This window comes from Phoenix dactylifera, chromosome 2, assembly GCF_051530095.1.
Source record: "Phoenix dactylifera cultivar Ajwa chromosome 2, Ajwa_hap1_PhDact_Kaust_v1.1, whole genome shotgun sequence".
NCBI lineage: Eukaryota > Viridiplantae > Streptophyta > Magnoliopsida > Arecales > Arecaceae > Phoenix > Phoenix dactylifera.
Window position 1 is genome coordinate 38367802 of NC_143191.1, and position 23459 is coordinate 38391260.

The following is a 23459-nucleotide window of genomic DNA, read 5'->3' on the forward strand; positions in this document are numbered from 1 at the left end:
CTCCCAGTCTTTGATGCATGATGGTGATGATTGGTTGGGGAGAATCGCATGTAGTGTCATAGCATGGAACATCCCACAGACTGAATTTGAGGCCACTGGACGAGAGCCATCGCATTATTACATGGACAGAGCCCACTCGACGAGGGCCATCGCATTGTTACATGGACATCACAGAAATTGGACCTCTGTTCTCAGTTCAGTTCAACCCAAACTGGAGAGGATCCGCACCAGGATTATTAATCACTGGATGATAAACTAAAATCTGGAGCTGGCCAAGCGAACATAAGATGCTTTCAAAAATAGCTGCCTCATTTCTAAGTACTGAAGACCTGCCAAAGACGCTCGAATAGTTGCATCATCTCATTCATGTCAAGTCCGCACCGTTCACAACCATGTATTCTGAGCAGTATTTCTTACCGCCATTTGATCCACGTCAGAACAATTTGGAAGGCAGATCAAAAACTCTCATCAGGATAAACCTCATTGTTAACTATGGCTTTTTAACTTGCACCAAACTCAAAGCGATCAGAATGAGATATAACTTACAGAATCAGCTGATGCAACCTGCAAACACCAAAAAGTTGAAGGCCATCCAAACAATTTACATGTCACAGGCTATTCACTGAAATAACTTTACAGAGGCAGCTTTCCCCATTGTGCTTCTATGGCTGGGGCTTAGGATGACTTAGATTGACCCCTCATCAGAGATATCCTTCCCACTAAATATAAGGAGCTGTTATTTTTCCATGTGGTAAGAAATAAATCTTAGCAACGCCAGTTTACAGAACATGGGGCTTCACTGGGCCTCATACGGTGGTAAATTTAGTGAAGGCTGGTGGAGCACAAGTTATATGTCATCATCATCACCATCATGCCGGTAGTCTGATGCGACACCATCCCCAGCCATGCGGACACCATCAGAACCTTCTCTACCTTCACCTGCCATGTCATCCTCATAGTTTGCTCCATGTTGGTTCCCAGCATATTGCTGGCTCCTCCATCCTCGATCTCGGTCCATGGATTGCCCGTGTGAATACTGATGGCCTCCATCTGTGTCATGGAAAATGGATGGGTTAGAACTCAGATAAATGCATGAGTTATTTAGAAAATGTAGTGACTTTGGACTAAGAATTGCATCAATGGCTTGCTAAGAAGCTTCCTTCATTATGTGAGACTTGTTATCTTCCCCACATTGCAAAACATATTATGATGAAACAGTGTGTAGAAGATGAATGATGAAACAAAATGCAATGCACCAATATGTCAGAATGCAGCAGATTCTAAATGGTAGGAGAAAAAAATGTGGGAATTCTTCTTTTTGATAAAGAGCAAAATCATACCAAGATGTGTCAGAGTTCCAGGCAAATGAAAACTTTCGATTGATTAATGATATGAGTTTTTTTTTTTTTTTGCGTACATACCCTCCTAAATATTGAAATTTGCGTGAATACCTTCTAAAATTAATATTTGCATGTGTACCCTTATAAAAAATACTTATTTTGCATGTATACCCTTTATTTTTTTTCTTGCATATGTGCCCGCACCATCTAACGCCGTCAAAAAATTAGCGGTTTAAAATTAAAATGACTAAAATATCCCTAATGGTAGATATGCAAAAGAAAACATTTATAAGGGTATATATGCAAATAATACTTGCGAGGGTATTCATGTAATTCATTATATTTAGGAGGGTTTACATGCAAAAAATTCTAATTTTATTTTTTTCTATTTCTTTAACACTCAAATTTGTCTAGGATGACCTTCTACTACATCGTCATGGAGGTTGTTAATAAGTCTGAAGGGTTCGAATTCCAATGATTTTGCTTGGGGATGATTGATGTTGTTCTTCTACCTATGAGCATAGTAGTAGCAAGAAAGCCTGAACATTGCAATCTATCGTGTGCCTTTAAGAGATTCTAATCATTTTCTATATTCTAATATATGCCTTTATATATATGCATTTATAACGATAAATAAAATAAGCTATGTTTTGATGAAATAAGATATAGAGGTTGTTATAAATGAAAAAGAATAAAGTAGAATCATTCCATAATTAGTTAAAGAACTTTCATAACTCCTTTTGTTATCTAATTGTCGAATCAATTTTTTTTTAAGCAATATTTTTATGGAAAACATTAAGGAGCAGGCACTAGACAAATCTGAGTGTTAAAACAAGTTGAAATAGAAAAAAATATAAAATTAGAATTTTTTTCATGTGAACCCTCCTAAATATATGAAATTGTATGAATACCCTCACAAAGTATTATTTGCATATATACCCTTATAAATATTTTTTTTTGCATATCTACCCATTAAGGATATTTCACTCATTTTCAATTTTAAAGCGCTAATTTTTTGACGGCATTAGATGGTGTGGGCACAATGCAAGAAAAAAAGAAAATAAAGGGTATACCCGCAAAAGAAATATTTTATAACGGTACACGTGCAAATATCAATTTTAGGAGGGTATTCATACAAATTTCAATATCTAGGAGGATATATATGCAAAAAACCCTAATGATATTAAGACTTCCGTAAACATTGCTAAAATGCTTAAACTATTGAAGAAAAATATTACATTTAACCAATTTTCTTTCTCTATTCTATGATTTCTATCACATCAACAAGGTATGTGCAAAGAGTTTACCTAGAATTAACGGGAAGTAGATAACTCATACAGACAAAAAGCCTTCTTGTTCTGGATACCATGTAAAATTAAACAGAAAGATGTGCCTATTAGTATTTATCACTTTCACCATTAGACGCATTAGCGCAAAGATCTTATCTAGAATTAACAGAAAAGTAGACAACTCATACAGATAAGTAACGCCTTCTTGATATACCGAACATCATGTAAAATTGAACAGAAAGATGGGACTATTAGTATTACCACTTTCACCATCAGACGCATCAGCAAGCCTCGAAATTGCATCTATCAGTGATTGTTCATGTTCCTGCAATAATAGCAAGTATCCTCTATTTCCTCAAAACAAACAAGAAGTGCCCTCTATGTTTGTCGATAAATACAATAATCATCTACGAAATAACAGTTTATAGGAGTTATCTTACTTTCAACATTTTCTTTGCCTTCTCAATCTCAAGGGGATCGGGATGACTGGCACCAAAGACCCTCTCCACCTGCTTGGCATCATAAAGTGAAATCGGAGAAGAAAAAAAGAAATTAAATCAAAATATTCTTGCACTCCATGCCTTCTAAGTTTCTCAAATGCATACCTCCTTTATTAGAGTCTCTGTGTTAAGTATTTCAATGTCATCAGTGGGCTTCTTCCCAATGCCATTTTGTGATGGGGGAAAATCTTTTTTGGCCTGATTCTTCAAGGACCCCCTTCCCCTTCCTGCACCTGGAATGGCACCACCACGGCCTGTAGACTTCTTAGCCCCACGGCCTGGTCCACCCCGAACTGGCCGATTAATGATGCTTGGATCCTCACCTTCCCATCTAATATCTTCAGGTGAAATCTGCAGTCAAAGAAATTGTTAAAGCAAATATGAAAAGCCCCAGACAACTTGCTTGGTAAGTCACATCCCTCACAGAACAATTTTAGAGGGGCTTACAATATAAGAAGCATCTGTTAATGCGAACAAATGGAAATACTCTGACCCAGCAATCAGAAATAGAAAATGACAAGGAGTTTTGGATGAGCATTTGGAAAGTTAAATGCAAAAGGAAGCCCCAGCGGCTTGAGAATGATGGAATAACACCTAGTTGGTCCTCACTAGTAGCAATATGAAAATGATGAAGAGATTTTCTTTCTATTGTTTTCTCCCCTTTTTTTTTCTGTGTGTTGAAAACTGTACCAATATGAATTACATATCAAATCAATATCTCCTGGCATCAAGACATAATCCTACGACATGTTCGCCACCTTAAATATATATACACATAACATAATTCAAATGCAGTAAATTTTACTATAAGATCCTGCATGATATGAATGGAATATATGCAAATTACTGAAGCTCTTCAAGGTGCCAAAGCCATACCCACAATGTTGATGGCGTGATGTTCATGAGCTATGCCGACAGAGTGAAAGATAGCAAATATACAGATTCAAGCTCAAAACCCATATTTAACATATAAGATGGGTTTGATAGGATAATGAAAACATTCTTACGCTTTACATACTAGCTCTTGGAGGATATGCAAGTCCCAAGAGCATCAAAGAGCTGCTCATAAGAAACCCTGCCAGCAGATGGCTAACAAATATAACATCATATATGAAGCAAGGAAACTCCATCACAGACTAAAAATGCCTACCTTTTAAATATCTACTGATTTATAAACTGACAAAAAGTTGGAAATCCATGTTTCTCTTTTCAGCTGCTATTTGAATATTACCTCATGGCCCCAGAAAGTATGAGGCAAAGAAAACAAAAGCTTGAGATAAAGCCAAACTTAAGGGGGAAGTCTATTGGTTTAACAATCATGCATCTAGAACTGCCAAAAACAAAGCAGACTGTGGGATGGAAAAGGAAAAGTTATTTCTTAAAAATTGTAGCAATCAAAGTTCTCCTTTTTGATACTAGACTTTATACCGGTACCATCCTATTATAGTACCGGTATGCGGTACAATACGAAATGGCAAGGCGTGCCGAGTGTCGGCATGGTAAAAACTGTATACAGGTTCAGTCACAATACGGTACGGTACCACCAACCGGCACGGCAAACCTTGGTGGCAGTTATTTCAAAAATTCGGGGCGAGAACTAATTTTGCAACCAATGTGCAAGAAAAAGATGAAGATGCATCTCTGCTAGCCTCATCTTCACAATATTATAATGCTATAGTCACTAATTGCTGTATTTTTTTTCTGAGTTTAGCTCTGTTGCATACCAGAAAGGAACTGAACAAGTCAAAAGTTGTAACAAAATCCGGAACTATGTAATCCAAGAGAAAATTATCTTCCATATAAATTTGATAAGCAGATATTCATTTCTATTCCAGATCCAAAAACAATGGACATTTTTCCCTCTCAAAGCAGTAAATTCCCCATAATTAGTTCTGCATCCAGCAATATAAGTTACATTTCAAAGCAGTGGATTCATACGCTACACCAACTCAAATTTATTTAGTGTTGTTAGACCTACACAGGCATGTAGGTGAATAAGGCCTAGACACCATGTAGATCCAAAGTATCCAACACATGGCATGTTAATGAATCCAAAACGATTTTTTGGGTTGGATAACCTATAGGAGCTACGCATTCTTCCCCAACTCACTATCACGGCACACCATCTCCCTTCCTCTAGTCTCTGTTGTCTCCATCTCTTGCTTGAGCCCTTTATTCTTGATGGTTCCTGCCTGTTCATCCTTTATGCCCATCCCAAACCCACGAGGCTGTAGGTGGATGTACCGTCTGTTGTCCCAGCAGCAAGGTTCCAGAGCTTAGGCTGCCCTTTTGTGAACAAGCTATCTAATAATCAATCTCCTTTTTGTCACCTGAGTTTGGATCTAAGCATAAGAGAGATGCAAATAATTGTTGCCAACCTTGAATCAATTGGTTATCTTATTGTGCAAATTGGTCACAACCTCACCTTTAAAGCTGAAGAGGCCCCAGCCACAGAGATTCTTCTTTGCCATATTCTCGAACTCCTCTTCCATCTTATGCCAAAAGAAAGATGCCTTCTCATACCAAAAACAAGAGGGAGGGACAGGATGTTCACTCTAGATATCCTGGCTTACTCATTGATTTTGTATTTATCCACAAAAAAAGAGGGGAAAAAATCAGAACTTGGACTTGAAGGAGAAACTTTATGCCACTATGAAGGCTTGGTCAAAGATGAATGTGGAGTGGGAGGTGGCAGATAGATGTGGAAGGGAGAAGGAGGAGATATTGGTAACAAGAGAAAAAATGGGTAACAGGTCAAGAGACAGGAAAGAAGAGAGGAGGCAGGGCAGATGGATAGAAGAAAAGGTAGCAGGGTAACAGTCTAACATAAGGATTTTTAACTGATAGAAACCAGCCCAGCCAGTAGCCACAAGACATGTCAGTTTCCTTCACCTACACCCATGTATAGGTCTAGAAATGCTCTTATTTATCACTTGAAGGAGCCCCCAAATTTGTGAAAACAACCAGCACACTCCTTAAGCCCCATATAATATCTAAATAACTGGGTGATGCCAAGAACATGTATCAAAATCTGAATGCCATCAGAAACACTTATGAGAGCAGATGATTAAAGATGATTCTGTGGAGCCACATGTCCTGCCCCTTCCTGGGTGGAGACAAAATTAAGGGATGTGCCCCTCCAAGAACAAGACCCAACCATTGGGAGTGCAAATAACATATACAGGAGCAATAGAAAGTCATGGAAAAATGGGGACTGTAATGCAAGTTTTACCCATTCACTTCAGTCTGGGAACAAAACCTAATGAAGAATATAGACAAAGATTAAACCAGCAAAATACAGGCTTTATCCATAACCAACTTACAGGTAAACCAATAACTGTATTCCTTTCAAAGGACCTACATCCTTATCAACAATGAAAAGCCAACCAAATGCTTCCCAAAAATTTAAGAGGACTACCAACAAAGGGGAGTATGAATAGGACCAGCCAATACCCTGTTTAATAACCTTAAAAACCATATGAAAAGGCACGCTACATAAACATAATTCATATATTCTTTCATCCCTTCTGGAGAGATGTCGTGAAACTGGAATTTGCTTTCCCAATCCACCATCTTTTTCTATGTAACTCTTGGAATGCAATAAGTGCAGATCCATCTTTGTCATAATTCCTAAACACTGAGGTAAAAGGTGTCAAGGCTGAGCTTTGTCCTTACTACTCAAAAAAACTGCAAACTTAGTCTTTTCAATATTAAATTCCATTTCAAGCCACCTTGCTTGACATAGAAAAGCGCTCATCAGGAGTAGGTAAATTGAAGTATCACAAGCATAAATCTAGTCATTTAAAATACTGTTTCAGATCCGTCTCATTATTTTCCTGCCATTACCCTCTGTAGGTTATGATTCAGCTAACAAGCTGTGAGAGACCTAAAACTGCAATAATTTCCCTGACACTCTAAAAAATTTAGCTTGTCATATTTTGATGTAGCAAAGATCATTCGTAAGTTATCCTCCAACCATGCAGCACCCTATCAGACTTATCTTCCCTCACATTATTCCATATATAACATCACTTCAACAAACAAGTCATCATAACTGAGCTTACTAACTTTACTAATTCCATCAGTTTTTTAACAAAAGGTGCATTAATAATGTCAACTAAGTAAAAAATATAATTCAACAAGCATATAAAAAAATATGCCAGCCAATCATAAATATAATAAGATGAACAATATGTTTCTGTCACAAAAATCATAAATCATGCTGTATGAACAAATTGTAGTATGGGACTATGTAAGTAAGTTTTGTAGGCCTGATACATTATCAAATAATCACCAATTTAGCTCAAATAACATGCTAGAAAATTACATCCCCTCTTATCAGGTAGTAAAACATAATACCATGTCTCACTAACCTGCAATTTAATAATAAAAAAATCCATGGCTTTGGTAGCACATGAAAATTGTTAATGACATAACCAACAAAACTCCAGCATGCAGTAATTCTATCTTTTTGGATTCCTAAAAGGATTAAGTCATCTACATTTTGTTTCTATAAATTTCTTAAAATTTTCGGCCACAAATAACTTCAATGAAATTCCTTAAGCATGGCCTAATTTTCAATATAAATAGAAAAAATTGCATACACAACAAACATAATTAACAAGCATTAACCCATCTCTATAGCTTAGACTCCCCGCATATATTCTTGCACATCTTAGAAATGATAATTGCAGCTACACAGAGAGAGAGAGAGAGAGCAACTTTTGGTGATAATATATTGTTCACACAATAACATGCACGAACATACTTCATGAAATTTACTATTTAAAATTTTACCCAAGTAAATGCAAGCATTGGTAAGGGCTACAAGGCAACATGCAATTGTACAACAAATTAGTCTGTTATGATTTTAAATATTTGTCATAGAAGAAATTGAATCACCTCTTTGAGATTAACCCATTCCCATGTCTCATTGTCTGTTCCTATATCATATACCAGAGCATGACGACCCTGAGAATTGCAAAATGGTAAGCTTGGCAATATGCAACTCCGACACGGTGAAAATGAGCACCAAAATAACCAAACACACCTCAACTGGATTATAATCAGTTATAACAGCCTCATAGAAGTTATTATCTTCAGGCCATCTTGTCATGACTTTCCGCCCAACCAGTGGATCATATGGTGGTGCTTCTGCAAGAGCACCTGTAGAACTCCTGTTCGCAACCTGGCCCCTTCCACTTGGACCTGCAGAAGGATAGTGCATGGACTTCATTGAAGATACACCAGGCAATGCCTGACCCTGAAAATTGGAGGAATTAAAAACAAATGAACATCAAGAAAAAGGAATGGACAAGAAAATGGAGAATGCACATTACTTTACAAAACATTCATGCTTGGAATCATAAACTTACTGTTTTAGGCTTCTTGCCCCTTGCCCCTGCTGCAGCTCCCCGTTTTGCTGCTGTCGATGATGGCTGAATGGAAGTGGCAACTGGCTGTGAGTGCAATACAGGAGATGGTGCACCCAAAGATAGAGAGGGAATGGTCTGAGATGGCTTCTGTCTCTTGCGAGAAGCTGAAACAGTGGGACTAGGTACTGGATCATTTGTGAGTTGAGCACTGTTAAGCAAGCCAGTTTGGTGTCCGCCTGCCCTCCATTCCCTATATAAAATTTGTCAAACAATTCATGCTAACAATTAGAGAAGAGGGCAAAATTCGTCATCTGTATTGTTTATCGTAAGTGGGTCCTTCTAACAAGATTTATTAATTACAGACCTTATTCTCCTAATAATGTCATCAGCATTAACCCTGCTTAATAGTTCTCTGTGTTCCTCATCGGATAGTCTCAGTTCCTTTCTCAGTTCAGTTATAAGACTTTCTTTCTCCTGAAGAATTCAAATATTTCACAAGGTTTCCAAGAAATATCCACAGGAAAAGTAAAGAACATATTGTTTTGGATAAGATTATAGTTGGATGGATACCCATGTAATGGCATCCGCCTGAGCCTTAAATGCTCGAAGAACTGAACTGTATGCTTCTTGCTCAAGCCGATGTATTTGGGTCTCCATATCATTCTGTACCCTGGGGTATGAAATAGCACCAAGAATGGTTCTTCCATTCCCGGCGACACGCCCTCCTCTTGCACCCCTGTTCTGATGTGATGGTGGAAGGTCATCATCAGTCCCTGCAGTCAATTCAGGGATGATAGAATATCACAAGATAACCAGTATAATTATGTAGGGAGGAAATAGATTCTGATGACATAAAGAAAGCTCAAGCAACATCACACCAGAGTGCAACTAAATGGAATTGTTGAATTAAGGAGGCATTTATGATTGGAGGAAAGGATGACAGAGGAGTTCCATATGATTGCAGCTTATAAGAGGTCAATCCATAATCATTGAGGATTAACTTAGCATGTTGCTATCAAAAGGCATGCGCAAAACAATATTGCTAAGGCACAATTTAAATTTTACAGCATCAAAATCCTGAAAACTTCAAATGTTGAGATGATGATAACTTTGCCATAAGTCTCCCAACATTGATTGCAAATAAAAAAATAAACATCAAACAATTTCACGTCAAAGAAGCGCTCCCTCTTATATAATTAGGAATTTAAATTGTAGAGAAGCATATCTCTAAAATCTAACCAACTAAAGCCTATCCCAACTCTTCAACTGATGAAAAACATGGAAAAGCGGAAAAGTGGCAAATGTATTACAATGGTAATGCTAACCTCCATGAAAATATCTGGTTTCCCATCATTGAATTGAAGAGACTTACTCTATAAACCTTAATCTACAGTCATTAGGCCCCTATAGTCAACGTATAACTCATCTAAAAATCACTACTAACATTAGACCTTGGAATAATATGATATAGAATGGTTTGGCAATTGTCACTATTTTCACACAAACCTGAATGCATAACCAACAGTTCTGCAACTGCCAAAAAAATGTTAAGCCAAAGTCATTTGTATGTGCATTATAAGATAAAAGGAAAACCTAATAGCTCCATGGCAGCATAACTATAAGCACCATAACAACATAACTCTATAAAAATCATGTGCATACCATGAACTGAAAAGCATCAATGCAAAGAGTTAATACTACCTTAAATAATGCATAACATTATTCTTGTATCAGTTAATAAAATCTTGCCAATAGATACATATGAAACAAACATTTCATGCATTTTGGCTGATCAGGTATGTAGTTTGCAGAGACCCCAAGTATATTATGTAGGACTGGAGCTAAATAGTGCAAAAAAGAATCCGTGATATTGCCAATGACACTTCTCTTAAAAAAAAAAGAAAAAAAAAAAAGAAAAAAAAAAGAAGATATTGCTAATGACAGTTATTCCATGCATGGTCAAGATAAAGCTAACATGGTGTGGCAATAAAGTTTGGAACAGGTGTTCTGCAAATATACGGACTGAATATTTTTCGTCGGAGATGATAAGAATGATAAGTGGGATAAGTCTTTGATACCCAAATTTTGTTCTAGAGTTAAAGAATATTTGCTGAATTTTTGGAAAGTTCATATTCTATAAATGCCTCTAAATGTGGTGAAAAAATGGTCCTCCTAATTGGCTAGCAAGGACCAGGACAGTTTTTTGGGAAAGATTAGTTGGGAGGTTTACCTTCTTGCAAAAAACCTCAGCTTGCCATCAATTTGTTATGATGAATTTAGCTAATTGTTTTAGCAGGGGAAAAAGGGGGTACACCAAGAGATAAGAATGCAAGTAGTAACTTCACAATTTTGACTTGACCAATGCCAAGAAAGTAGAAAGCTTCAAACTTCAAGAATTATCATAACATGTTCCAAGAAAAGCACAAAATACATCATTTAGGGAGCATATTAACACTACAAGAAGTAAAAGAAGGACAAAAGAATAAGGGTAGCACAGTAAATGCAAAAAAAGTGGCAGTTAGAGAGCAAGCAAAAAAGTATATATAATAATATATCATTCATGGAGCTAATTGGACCTAATTCACTAGAAGCTAGTGGGACTCAAACTCCAATATGTAGTAGCATACATCATGAATTAAATATCTGAACTTAATTCAAAACAGCTATCATGAGAACTCGTTGGATTTTATTATAAAAGTAGTACATACATAACTTAGTATTGCTTGCTAACTTGAACTTGCATGCAAGAATACTAGACATATGGAGGGCTCTAAAGCCAACCTTGGTATTTGGGACAACAATTGATGTTTGCATTACATATCCACCAATGAGATTCTCACAGTATCAATGTACCAAAATTTGTTTCTGTAATGTCCAGCTCGGTGATGCAAAGGCACTATTTTGTAAATATCAGTTTTTTACTTGATTAAACTTCAGGAATATTATTAGCAGTTTCGAAGTTCTATTTTGAGTAGGATCAGTGCCTATATGCCCTACTTTATATATATACAATCTGTAAGAAAAGTTTTAAGGTCACTATGGCTGTTTTAAAATAGTTTTGATGTTTTTACAATGCTGGGTTCCATAGGAATCTGAATTATGCGATACTTAGAAACTTCCACTTTTCTTTTGTTGTAACAAGATATTATCTTCGTTTATAGTTGATCTATTTTCAGCCACCCATATGCTCTTTTCAGCACATTAATCACAAGAAACCAGGGATATTAGGAAAGTTTCTTGCATTGCTTACATGAATCCAAAATTTGCTTGGCAAAGTAAATAAAGACAACCCATGTTTTCTTTTGTTCTTAGATCTTAGAACTCAATTTAAAACTTAAATCCCTAGACCTTAGGTCATCAAAAGTTGAAAATTTTGTGTTCTATATAGCAAGTAGTTCACTTTTATTCAAATCACATGTCAGAACATGAAGTGCCAGCAAGATACAGCTCAATCCCCAATCCAAATTCCACTCATCTCTATCAAATCCCCTCCCCAATGCTGCTTCATATCATCCGATTTACTGAGCACCCAAGATTCATGGGAGGAAAGGTTTTCAGCCAAGTTAGGTATGAATAACAATCTCAAGTTCCTTTAAGGGGAATCGCTAGATGCAATTTTCCAGGGAAGACATTCTAAAGTTTCAAACATGAGTCACCTACTTCTGGTTCAACAAAACCACATTTAATCACCTGCTTTGATGAAAAAGACCTTTGATTACGTAAAACTGAAAACCATGGATCCTTGTAATAAATTAGAAATGTTAATAAACTAGTTGATTAGCTACATAAAATTCTAATATTTCCAATTTGATTACAATTAATTAGTCTCTTCCACCGATATATGAAATAAACCTGGTGAACTCAAAAGTGTAATTCATTAGTAGTATAAAAAATAAAATGAATTGGATATTCACATCCTTTACACAGTTCATATTAGTAGCACATATTAGCATCTCAGGAGCAGATTCTTCATTCCCTTTGCAATTGAGAAGCAACAAGATCAGGTTTTCCTGACTATCCCTCAAATATGTGGAGTACTGTAACATGATAGAAATAAAGGGAACTTGTAAATATCCTTACCAACATGAAAAGTACTGAACCATGAGAAATCAGGTTATTCCTGTTGCTTTTAGATTCAGAGTCAAGAGAGTTTTGTAACTTAGTAGTACCCTTTCCCTGCCCTCAGGCTTTTATAAAGTGTTCGTGCCAACCTAATGTGCTAGGGTCCTTACTCACAAGACCAATAACTTTGAATGTTTGTTTTGTGCCATATATGTTCTGTGAAAATTGTAACATTCACATCCTTTATGGAAGATTTCATTTCTCAAAATCATATATAAAAGGGCTTGCACAAATCAACTTTAAAAGGGACAAAGATACAAGTTTGTTTGGACAAAATGAGCCAAGAGCTATTCACCACTAAACTTGTTTCCCCAAAAAATGTATGTCAAATTATGCTTCACATACTCCACTTCTTTTCTCATTTCAATTCAAACTACTATTCAAGATTTCTCCCTCAGTTTGTCTCACTGCTTCCTGGATCACTTCTTATCATGGTAACCACATCACATTGACATGTATTGCAATAGGACATTATAAGAATTTGCACTTCTTTGTATCTTTTAAATAGAGGAAAATGAGTCTATACACTACGAGCTAGAGATTGAATTTCATAAAGCAGCTTGGATTCCCACATCTAGTGCCTCCATTATTAAATACAAGTATATTTCCCTTTGCACCCTATAAAGTACAAGACGCCTTCAATGCAAAATATTTACACTTCTGAGATTTCGGATGACCAGCTCAGGTTTCACAATCAAGCCAGACTATCTTGAATGCTAACAAAGCCTCGCTAGTACATATATATTACCTGATTTAAACCCTAACCTCTATCTGATGCAACGGGGACAGGAAAAACATGAACTCTGACCTATAAAAACCCTAGTTCTTCCAAGAACCAGAGCTCAACCCGTTCGGCTTACAAATTAAACACCAGCAAGCATACAGGAACCGAAGGAGAAATATTTCATGAAAAAAATGAAGGATTCAAGAAAGCTAGGCCTAATTACCAATAAATATAACTCTAAACCCTAATTTTCCAATCTTGCAATACCCCCAAGCTACCCGAGCTAGTCCAACTAATCCACGCCAAGGTTCTTTCCAGTACATGATTTTAAAAGAAACCCCTCTAATTATTTAACCAAGAACCCAGAAACACGTGAGAAATCGCCATTACGCCACAAGAAAGGTTGATTCGACTTACCGCTGCTATCAGAGGGATCGTACTCCATGACAGGGCCCTCCCGGAGAGGAATTCTTTTGCGCGGACACCCTAAAAAATGCTGTGGACGCCTCGAAAAAGAGAAAAGAGAGCGCTTTCTCCTCAGTTAGGCCGAAAGCGCATCAACAACCTAGCGATCTGCCTCTCTTACATCCATTTTTTTCCCCGATTACCGCAAGAACCGTTCCGTTCCGAGCGCCCGTAAGCGAATTCAATCGAGAATTCGAATCGCGGGGGTGGAATTTAGGGGAGCTTCGTGGAGATCAGTAGATATAGAGAGAGGAAGCCAACGGCGAGAGGGAGGGCGAGCGGGCGAGAGGGCGAGGGCGAGCGTAGTCAGGTTCGAAGAAAAGAAGCCGAAAAAGAGCGGACTCCAAACGCGTTTTATAGCCGAATTTTTAACAGTTAACGCCTTTTGAGTTCCGGCCGCGGAGTGGACGGCGAATTATGTGATATGGCGTTCCGAATGGACTTGCGTACTATAAACGGCACGCGTCCAGCTCCTGTTGTGCCCGAGAGTGCCACGGTATGGTCACCGCCAGGTTGAGAAGAGAAAAATAAATAAATAAATAGAGAAATATAAAAATTTCATTCCATGATGTTGGGAGCCAACATTGAAGATGGAGAGAAGATGTTAAGTTACAAATAGTTTGATGCATTTGTCATTTTTTATCCATTAATTTCTTGATTTTGCTGTTTTATATTTTTAAAATGGTGATAAAGAATTTAAAAGAGAGATCGAAAAGAAAAATCTTGATTTTTTTTATATTTCATTTAATCGCCAATTGTGAACAAGCTTAAGCTTAAGTGCGCTAGCTCATTTCTCATTGTCGGTGGCCTAGATAATCTTTACAAAGATCTATTTATGTAAATCATGCAGCACAAATAATACAAGTTATGAGATATTGATATCGGCGATTTAAACCTTGTTCTCGCCTTATTTTAACAAACTTTTTCTTCCATTTTAGTTCTTAAAAAATAAAGTTACACTAACAAATAAGAAATAATTAATTATCCATTTATGGCCCGTTCGTAAATTATAGCTCTGGTATCTATATAGAGTCCCTTTCTTTCATTTTTGGAATCCAGTATTACCTGACGCACACCATCCAAGATTTTGGTCCCATAAATTATAAAATAGATAACTATAAACAATAAGTATTTCTTAGTTTACTTTCCTATTTAAGAATGTAATTTTCTTGGCCATCTCATTGATTTAAACATAAACTTTAAAAAGAGAGTGATAACCAACTAGTTGAGCTACTAATTATTGGCATTTATAGTTTATTTTCCAAAATAGTTTCGTTAGAAACTCATAATTACCAACTACTACAGAAAATTCTCCATTTTTTTCATAAACTATTTGCTATGCATATTTTTTATACTATTGTATATTTCTAGAATTATTATAAAAATTGTTATCTCTTGCATGCAATGCATATGATTAGCCAATAATAAATAACTGTAGAGTTCAATTGGAAGTGGAGTTATGCTTTTGAGAGTCTGGATAACAATAAAATAGAAGATAGTGTGAAGATATATTCAATCTTGATTTCTTCTCCAAGACATCAAACTAGCTATGCTTCTTATAACATTTTCATTTGATGGACTCTAAAGTAAGGTTTTTTTTTGGTATATGGAAGAATTATGAAAGCAAGTAAAAATAGATAGTGGAATAGATTTTTGTTGGCATTTTAGTTTATCACCTAGCTTTGTAAAATGAATACTAGTAACCCTAGTGCATTTTTAAACAGCTCAAAATGAACAAGAATGACGCAATCCAATGGTGGGGGCTGGAGGAGCTTTCTTGGTTAAGTATGTATTTCATGAAGCTAATGAGGCTACGGATTGGATGACTGCTTATGTAGCTAGTCACTCTGGTAGCACCATGTGGGCTGGAGATTGAGAGTTGCTTCTATCATTTTGAGATATTTTTTTTTTTGATTTTATTAGATGTATTCGTAATATGATCCATCCGTCTTAGCGGAACGTGGAGCAAAAAAAAAAAAAAAAAAAAAAAAAAAAAAAAAAAAAAAAAAAAAAAAAAAAAAAACAAGAATGACGCAATGGAAGGACGGACCCTGATAACTTTGACCACCGCAGCGGCTGGCTTTTTTTTTCTTCGCTCGCTGGAAGGAAACGGCGAGACCGAGACGGCACCTACACACTACAAAAAGGGTTGGAGAAGGGCGATGCTCGGTCATATCTCCGGTCGTTATTCCGCTCGCCTCCCCTTCCTCGCCGCCGCCGCTTTCTTCTCCAACAACCTCTCCTTCCTCTCCCCCTCCGCCATCTCCTCGATCCCATCTTCTCCTCTTCCCCGCCTATCCACGCCTCTTTGCCCGCCGGCGGACGGACGGAGATCTCCTCTCCTGCGGCGGAGAGGGCTTGCCGGAGATATCGGAGGAGGATCTACTGCGGCTCGATTGATGGAATCCCCGGTGGATGGGCGGGATCAGGGGATGGAATCTCCGGCGGCGGTTGCTGAGAGCAGCCAAGAGGTTCAACTGAAGCTCGAGGAGCTGAATTGGGACCACTCCTTCATCAGGGAGCTTCCTGGTGATCCAAGAACCGATACAATTCCTCGGGAGGTACTTCTTTTTTGATTTTATTAGTATTCCGAACATAGTTTTATTAATTTATTAGACATCTGAGATTTTGATGCAGTGGTATATTTGATCAAGAATTTACGCAGTCCACTTTGTCTTCTTTTTTTTAGGGGTAGAAGGGTTCGGCTTTTATTATAGATGCTCCTATTGATTAGGTTGTGCACTTTAAAAGTCTTGTGAATGAGTCTGGCTTAGGATTAACAAGTTTCTTTCTTAGAAAAAGGAAAAAATAATATATTATAAAAATTGCAACTTTAATTATCAAATTGTTATGACTTCGAGGTGTCTTATTTAAATAAGGAGTCTTATTTAGAACTCTTGTTATGCCTTTGGCTATGGACAAGAGGGGAAGGTATGGTTTTGATGATGACCAATCAATGTTCCTGCTACTTTCTTCATATCTATATCTCTTCTTTGTTTCTATCTATTTTATCCTCTATATGACCATGAGGAATCGCCCTGGTTGTGGAAATATTGTCTCTGCGTTTTAGAATTGATATAATATGTCTTTTTTTCGACATAGAAATTCCAGTCACCTCATTTTTTTAAAGTATTTCCAGTTGGGTATAGGCATGCTAATCTTAAAGCTAAGTCCTCTTAAAAGAAAGTAGGAAACAACCGTGTACACATCTTGTGGTAGATATCTTCAGCTTGTCCAAAGAGACTATTATGGTATACGTGAATAAATTTAAACGATGATCTGAAAATGAGTGAAACAAAAAAATCAAACTTCTCATGAAGTCCTAGTACTTAACAGTCCATTGTAGGTGCAAATGAATGTACCGAAGTAATAGCGAGACTAGTTCTGGACATATAGCACAATATTTTGATGCTTTATTCATTGAATTGCAAACTTTGTTGTGAGTGCCTACAAAGAAAAAACATTTGTTATGAATATTTCATATATCTGGAATCACACCCCTAGAACGTAATGATGCTTTCACTGGAGTAGTTTGCATGACTATGTTTACTCAAGGAGTAATATAACAGTAATTGTTAAATCCTTTCTCTACTTTTCTGTGCATGGTCAATGTTAAGATCTATGTAGTTGCAATGGAGATGGTTGGACATTCAAAAGTAACCCTTGTTCAGCCTTGTTTATCTTACTGTTAATTGTTGATAGCTCGTTTCAATCTGTGAGCGACCCTTGCCATCAAGTACTAGAGTATTGCAAGACTTGCCTATGCTGCTAGCAGCTAGTGTCCTGTATGCACCAACACTACGTATGTATCACCGTGAAAGTTTATGTGACACTTCCAAACAGGCATCTAGGCTAACTTTATGTTCTGAAGACTGAAACAAGAATTGACTGATCTATGTAGTAAAGGCATGAGATTTATCGAGGGACACTATCTATTCATAGGTATCAAGCTATTTAAAGAAGTCTAATTCTAGGGGTCTTGATCTAACAAAACTAGCTTATATCAGGATGTAAAATTAAATTTTTTTTGTTAGCAAGCTTATACCAATGATCACTATTCTAAGGACTTTTTTGGTTCGCGGGAAGATTTTTTTTCACCGGAATATTTTTTTTCTGAGAAGTTGATTTCTGAGAATATTATGATGCCTGAAAAAATAGTTTTGGCATGTTTGGTGGACCATAAAAAAGTGGTACATTACAGAATGGCTTATGTTTGGTTGAGCATCTATTTTTCTGAAAAAGTTATGTGAAATATCTATTATACCTTTAATAAATAAAAATACCTTATCCATATATTTTGATGGTTTAAGGGTAGTTTTGGAAAAAAAGGATTCCAAGTTCCAACCGGTAGGAAAAGTAGCTTTTTCATGTCCTTCATGGATTTTTCTTTCCTATGAAATATAGGAATTTTATTCCTATGGGAATGTTATTTTTCCATCTCTCCTTTGAAAACTCCAACCAAACAAAAGGTTTTTCTTCATTTCCCGTTGACCATACTTTCCCTCTTTCTTTTTCTATGGACCAAACGAGTCCTAAGATACATCATAATATATTGTATGCATGGATAATCCATCAATTGGATAGTAATTGGATGCGATACTAACACTTGTCAACTTTTGTTATAACGAATATATGCAATATGTTGTGATAAGCTGTTGTGGGCTGGTAGTCATTGCTACAAGTTTGTAACAATGCACAATTGTACATCAATTTATTGTCCAGGTAACCTTGTAACAGAAGTATTGTACAAAGTGACAAAGTAAACCACCACTATGTCATTACTCAAGAATGAAACTAAATTCTCTATATGCTTTCTCCTTAAGTTGTGCATGCAGGCATACGCATTCTGCATTCTGCATTCTGCATCCTATCCATTTAGACTGTAGATGTAATGGACTCTTCGTAATATTTATGGAAGTCACTGTATGTGCTGTCTGATATTAGATTCACGAAAATTTCTCCAGTATGAACCTTCTATTCTGAATTTGAATCCACAAGAAGAGATAACTTGATCCCTCCTATGACTGTACATACTCTATCTTGTTGTCTATGTGAACCAACCATTACAGTTTGATAATCTCAAACCATTTTGATTTGAAGAAGTTATATAGTATACAGTCTACCCTTGGAATATTTTCCAGGAGCCTAAGTGATAAAAGTAATTTAACATATAAGCAAGTGGCTTTCAAATTTGACATATCCTATTTATTAAGTCTGATGTCATTTACACTTGTTGCATGATTGTATGACTCTTATTTCTCAGAAATTTGCAAAATTAGATATTACAATCTGTGGAAACTAGAATTGTCATTTTTATCCTAGCACGCATAGGTTGTGTCATTGTAGGTACTAATTTATCATTGCTGATTAAGATATATTCACTATGGACTATGGTTCTTGTTTAGGAAGTGATGAATTTGTCTGTCATATGGTTTTCAGGTGCTCCATGCATGTTACAGTAAAGTATCACCATCTGCTGAGGTGGGGAAGCCCGAGCTTGTAGCTTGGTCAGAATCTGTTGCCAAGCTGCTTGATTTGGATCCTAAAGAGTAGGCAGCTCTCCTTATTTTACATTATTGACCTGTTTGGCTATCAAGCCGTGTGTACAATGTTAACAAATTAAGAATGGTGTTGGTCAAATAACAGGCTCCCATTCATTACTGGATTCTTTTCAGATAACAATGGTTACTTCCTTTTCTCCCTTAAATATTTCATATTTTCTTCTTTTGGTGATGAGATCATAGAAAGAATATGTTCACTCCATCTATGCAATTATGAGAATGATGTTGTCACTTCTTCAGTAATAATAATAGAAAAGGAGCTTGCCATCTCTTGCTGTTTTGCTTTGGTTAAGAACATTAAGGATTCACTCCACGCAAGTGATTTCCTGTTCGCATTGGAATTATTTTCCATTGGAATGTTAGGATTCTTAGTTGACTATAATAACAATTATTTTCCCTTCTTGGCTGGATAGTATTTGAACAACCTCTTTGGAACCTTGGATTATTGATTATTTCAGAATTTATTTCCTGTATTGGTCAACTTACCATAGTTTTTGTAAATACTGTAGGTTTCTGATTATAAGTTACTGGCATCAAGTCATCTTTTGACTTGCATCCACATTTTTTTGGCTTTACAGATTTGAAAGACCAGACTTCCCACTAATATTTTCTGGAGCATTGCCTTTGAAGGGAGGGTTAGTTCTCAATCTGTTTCTTCACTGTACTCTGTTCCCCAATTAAATTAAATGTTTGTTAGTGGAACACTGCATTAACATAGAAGATGAAATATATTCTGTAGTTTGCCCTATGCTCAATGTTACGGTGGGCATCAGTTTGGTGTGTGGGCAGGTCAGCTAGGGGATGGTCGTGCAATAACCCTTGGCGAGCTTTTAAATTCTCGAGGTGAAAGGTGGGAGTTACAGCTTAAGGGTGCTGGGAGGACTCCTTATAGCCGATTTGCAGATGGCCTTGCAGTCTTGCGTAGTAGCATTCGTGAATTCCTCTGCAGTGAAGCAATGAATGGACTGGGAATTCCTACAACTCGTGCGCTTTGCCTTGTTACAACTGGCAAATATGTTACTCGCGACATGTTTTATGAGTATGTCATTAATTTCCATTGTTCTCACCTGCTTTCTGGCAGCATTATGTACATTTTTGTGGAGTTGGTATCATCACATTGGTATGATTTTCAAGGAAATTTTTCACTGTTGCACCTGGAGGTGCCAACCAGACATGGATGCATTTAAAATGTGTGACTTCCGTTAATTTAAATGGATGTTCAATACTTGGCTTTGAAAACTTTCTTAAAAGAAGCAACATTTTTTCATATAGGAAAACCTTATGATTCCACCACCAGATTGGATCACATGAGCATTTCAAGATGCTCGTGTTTCTATATCTTGGGAAAAAGTATAATTTTTTCAATTCTAAGTGAAATCTCTGTGTGCTACACTAGTAATGTTCTGTACTTTGTTCAATAGTAGTGCAAACTATGTTTTCTTTGGAGATATCACTGTTCATTTTTGTGGCTGTTGTCCCTGCAGTGGCAATCCCAAGGAGGAACCGGGTGCGATTATTTGCAGGGTTGCTCAGTCCTTTTTGCGTTTTGGTACTTACCAAATGCACACCTTTAGGGGAAAAGAAAACCTTGATATTGTTCGTGCTTTGTCAGATTATGCTATCCGCCATCATTTCCCTCACATAGAGAAGATGAGCAAAAGTGATGACATATCTTTTGAGGTCAGCCTGGAGGGTTCTTCAGCAGTTGATTTGACATCTAACAAGTATGCAGGTAATATTCTTCTACATATGGAATTTTTGGTTGGTCAAGTTCTTTATTCTATATATGATGTACTATTAAATGAATGAGGAAATTCATCTGGAAGATTGTAATCACTATTAATGTATTTGCCATGGATCAAATCAGCTTGGTCAGTTGAGGTTGCTGAGCGCACTGCTTCCTTGGTTGGCAGCTGGCAAGGTGTTGGCTTCACCCATGGTGTGCTGAACACAGACAACATGAGCGTGCTGGGTCTAACAATTGACTATGGACCTTTTGGTTTCTTGGATGCCTTTGATCCAAGTTATACCCCAAATACCACAGACCTTCCAGGAAGACGATACTCTTTTGCCAACCAGCCAGATATTGGCTTGTGGAACATCGCACAGTTTACTGCAACTTTATCAGCTGCACATTTGATTAGTAAAGAGGAGGCAAATTATGCAATGGAAAGGTATTGTACATTTGTTGTGCAATCATGATTGAAAATGTTGCCCATTGTCAGTGATGCTTATTCCTGTGGCACTACAGATATGGGATTAAATTCATGGATGAATACCAGTCAATGATGACAAGAAAACTTGGTCTATCCAAGTACAACAAGCAGCTGACAAATAAGCTCCTCAACAACATGGCTGTGGATAAAGTCGACTATACAAATTTTTTTCGGTTGCTTTCTAACATCAAAGCAGACCCTAAGATTCCAAAAGATGAGCTACTTGTTCCTCTTAAAGCTGTGCTGCTAGACATTGGAAAGGAGAGAAAAGAAGCATGGACCAGCTGGGTGCAAACCTACATCGAGGAGGTAATTTTCAGCGATGTTTTTCCCTATATTCTGTTTGTTATTCTACGACTTTTTATACATTTTCTCATGAAGATTTGAGGTTCGACCCTCATAACTCATTTTCTTTTTTATGCTCACATGCCTACTGCCTCTGCTGTCTCTCTTCTTTTCTAGTGATTGCTCTCTCTCTCTCTCTCTCTCTCTCTCTCTCAATTCTGAGAGCATGTGTGGTACAATAGGAAAAGAAGTTAGACATGAATAAATTATAAAAAGTTTAGTATTCACAGAAATTAGGGAAGATTGATGGAGAATTGACTATGATGGTTTTGAGGCAAGCAACAAAGAAAAGACGTGCTCACTTTCCATACAGCAAGTATGTATTTTGAAGGATTGAGGCACCGGTGAGTCCTGCTTAAAGAAAGCATGGTGGAAGTTTATTAAAGAGCTTGATATTTGTCTTGGAATTAACCAAGGATGCATAGCTTGATAGAAAGAAATGACATGTAGAACTTGGGGAGGAATAGACAACCAAGGAGGACATGTATATTTGATTCCTGATGCCATAACTATGAGATATGGCTGGTCCATGATATTTTTTCTCCTCATTCTTACCTTTGTTCTTATTTCACTTGCACTTTTTCTGAAGAGTGAAACCAGAGACGAGGCATACTTGATTTGTTTTCTAGGAAATTCATCGTAGTATTGTCAGCGGAATACAGTTGACTCAATATAGTGTGTGATAATCAATTGGTGATGGAAATGTGTGGTGAATTTCCCTAAAACCGATTCGCTTGTAATTGAGGTAAGCTGTAATATTTTTTTTGGTGCAACTAGGAGCTTCTTTTGGAAATGTTTTTTTTTTATAAAAACATTGGAGTGCACAGTTATAAATTTATAATTACTGGAACATTCATGAAGTACAAGAATAATTTCCTAAATCCAATTCTTTTCTTTTGACAATTTTACCCCCTTTTTTGATAGCTGGTCGCCAGTGGCATTCCTGATGAGCAAAGAAAGGTCGCAATGGACTCAATTAACCCAAAGTATATTCTACGGAATTATTTATGCCAAAGTGCCATCGATGCTGCCGAACTAGGTGACTACGGAGAAGTTCGCAGGCTTCTGAAACTTATGGAACGTCCATACGATGAACAGCCAGGGATGGAGAAGTATGCACGCTTGCCACCGGCATGGGCTTACAGGCCTGGCGTGTGCACGCTGTCTTGTTCTTCCTGAGGAAAGTTCCTACGCCCCTACTGTATAGTAAATATCACTTATGAAAAAATTTTGCTGTAACAATGAAATATGAAGACAGCATGTCAATATCAGCATCTTACTTCATCGGTGTAATGTGTAGTGTTTCTGTGTATTGTCTAGTGCAAGACGAGAATGTCTGCTATTCTTGTTGGACGTCAATAAATGATTGAATAGTAACATATTTGCGAGAGATATACGCAAATGTATTACACTTGATGTTAGCCAAATGGCTAAGAAAGGCACGATTAATGTGAGCCAGTATCTCACTCGTTAAAGAGTGAAAAGTAGGAAGGCTGTGAGAGAGTATAGTTAAGATGGAGGA

At 37.0% G+C, this 23459-nt stretch overlaps 2 protein-coding genes across 3 annotated transcripts; one reads left to right on the top strand and one right to left on the bottom strand.

The window, feature by feature from the left end:
* Nucleotides 1–581: 581 nt before the first annotated feature.
* Nucleotides 582–14164, bottom strand: LOC103718427 (protein EMSY-LIKE 3). 2 transcript variants are annotated; one of them, XM_088716303.2, is made up of 11 exons: nt 13768–14157; nt 9075–9277; nt 8869–8978; nt 8505–8754; nt 8180–8392; nt 8032–8100; nt 3235–3480; nt 3070–3138; nt 2891–2954; nt 2648–2698; nt 582–1050 (listed from the first exon to the last, which is right to left on the bottom strand). In XM_088716303.2, exons 1-10 carry the CDS (start codon nt 13793–13795, stop codon nt 2673–2675), a joined length of 1278 nt encoding a protein of 425 aa, XP_088572429.1. In that variant the 5' UTR covers nt 13796–14157; the 3' UTR covers nt 582–1050; nt 2648–2672. The 2 variants fall into 2 exon arrangements, with proteins under 2 accessions (XP_088572429.1, XP_008805473.1); XM_008807251.5 differs by lacking the exon at nt 2648–2698 and having other exon boundaries at nt 13768–14164.
* A 1712-nt stretch (nt 14165–15876) lies between these two features.
* Nucleotides 15877–23327, top strand: LOC103718428 (uncharacterized). Its single transcript, XM_088716305.2, has 8 exons — nt 15877–16376; nt 19255–19364; nt 19955–20011; nt 20116–20415; nt 20861–21108; nt 21244–21550; nt 21628–21901; nt 22862–23327. The coding sequence occupies exons 1-8, from the start codon at nt 15978–15980 to the stop codon at nt 23114–23116; spliced, it is 1950 nt and encodes a 649-aa protein (XP_088572431.2). The 5' UTR covers nt 15877–15977; the 3' UTR covers nt 23117–23327.
* Nucleotides 23328–23459: the final 132 nt, after the last annotated feature.

Excerpts from the sequence above, each read along its gene's own strand:
- LOC103718428 (XM_088716305.2), top strand. The coding sequence starts at position 15,978 with ATGCTCGGTCATATCTCCGGTCGTTATTCCGCTCGCCTCCCCTTCCTC. Across the intron at positions 20,416-20,860 it reads ACTCGCGACATGTTTTATGA|TGGCAATCCCAAGGAGGAAC; the intron begins GTATGTCATTAA and ends TTGTCCCTGCAG. Across the intron at positions 21,902-22,861 it reads TGCAAACCTACATCGAGGAG|CTGGTCGCCAGTGGCATTCC; the intron begins GTAATTTTCAGC and ends CTTTTTTGATAG.
- LOC103718427 (XM_008807251.5), bottom strand. The coding sequence starts at position 13,795 with ATGGAGTACGATCCCTCTGATAGCAGCG. Across the intron at positions 8,755-8,868 it reads GACATTATTAGGAGAATAAG|GGAATGGAGGGCAGGCGGAC; the intron begins GTCTGTAATTAA and ends AATTTTATATAG. Across the intron at positions 3,139-3,234 it reads CAGAGACTCTAATAAAGGAG|GTGGAGAGGGTCTTTGGTGC; the intron begins GTATGCATTTGA and ends GATGCCAAGCAG.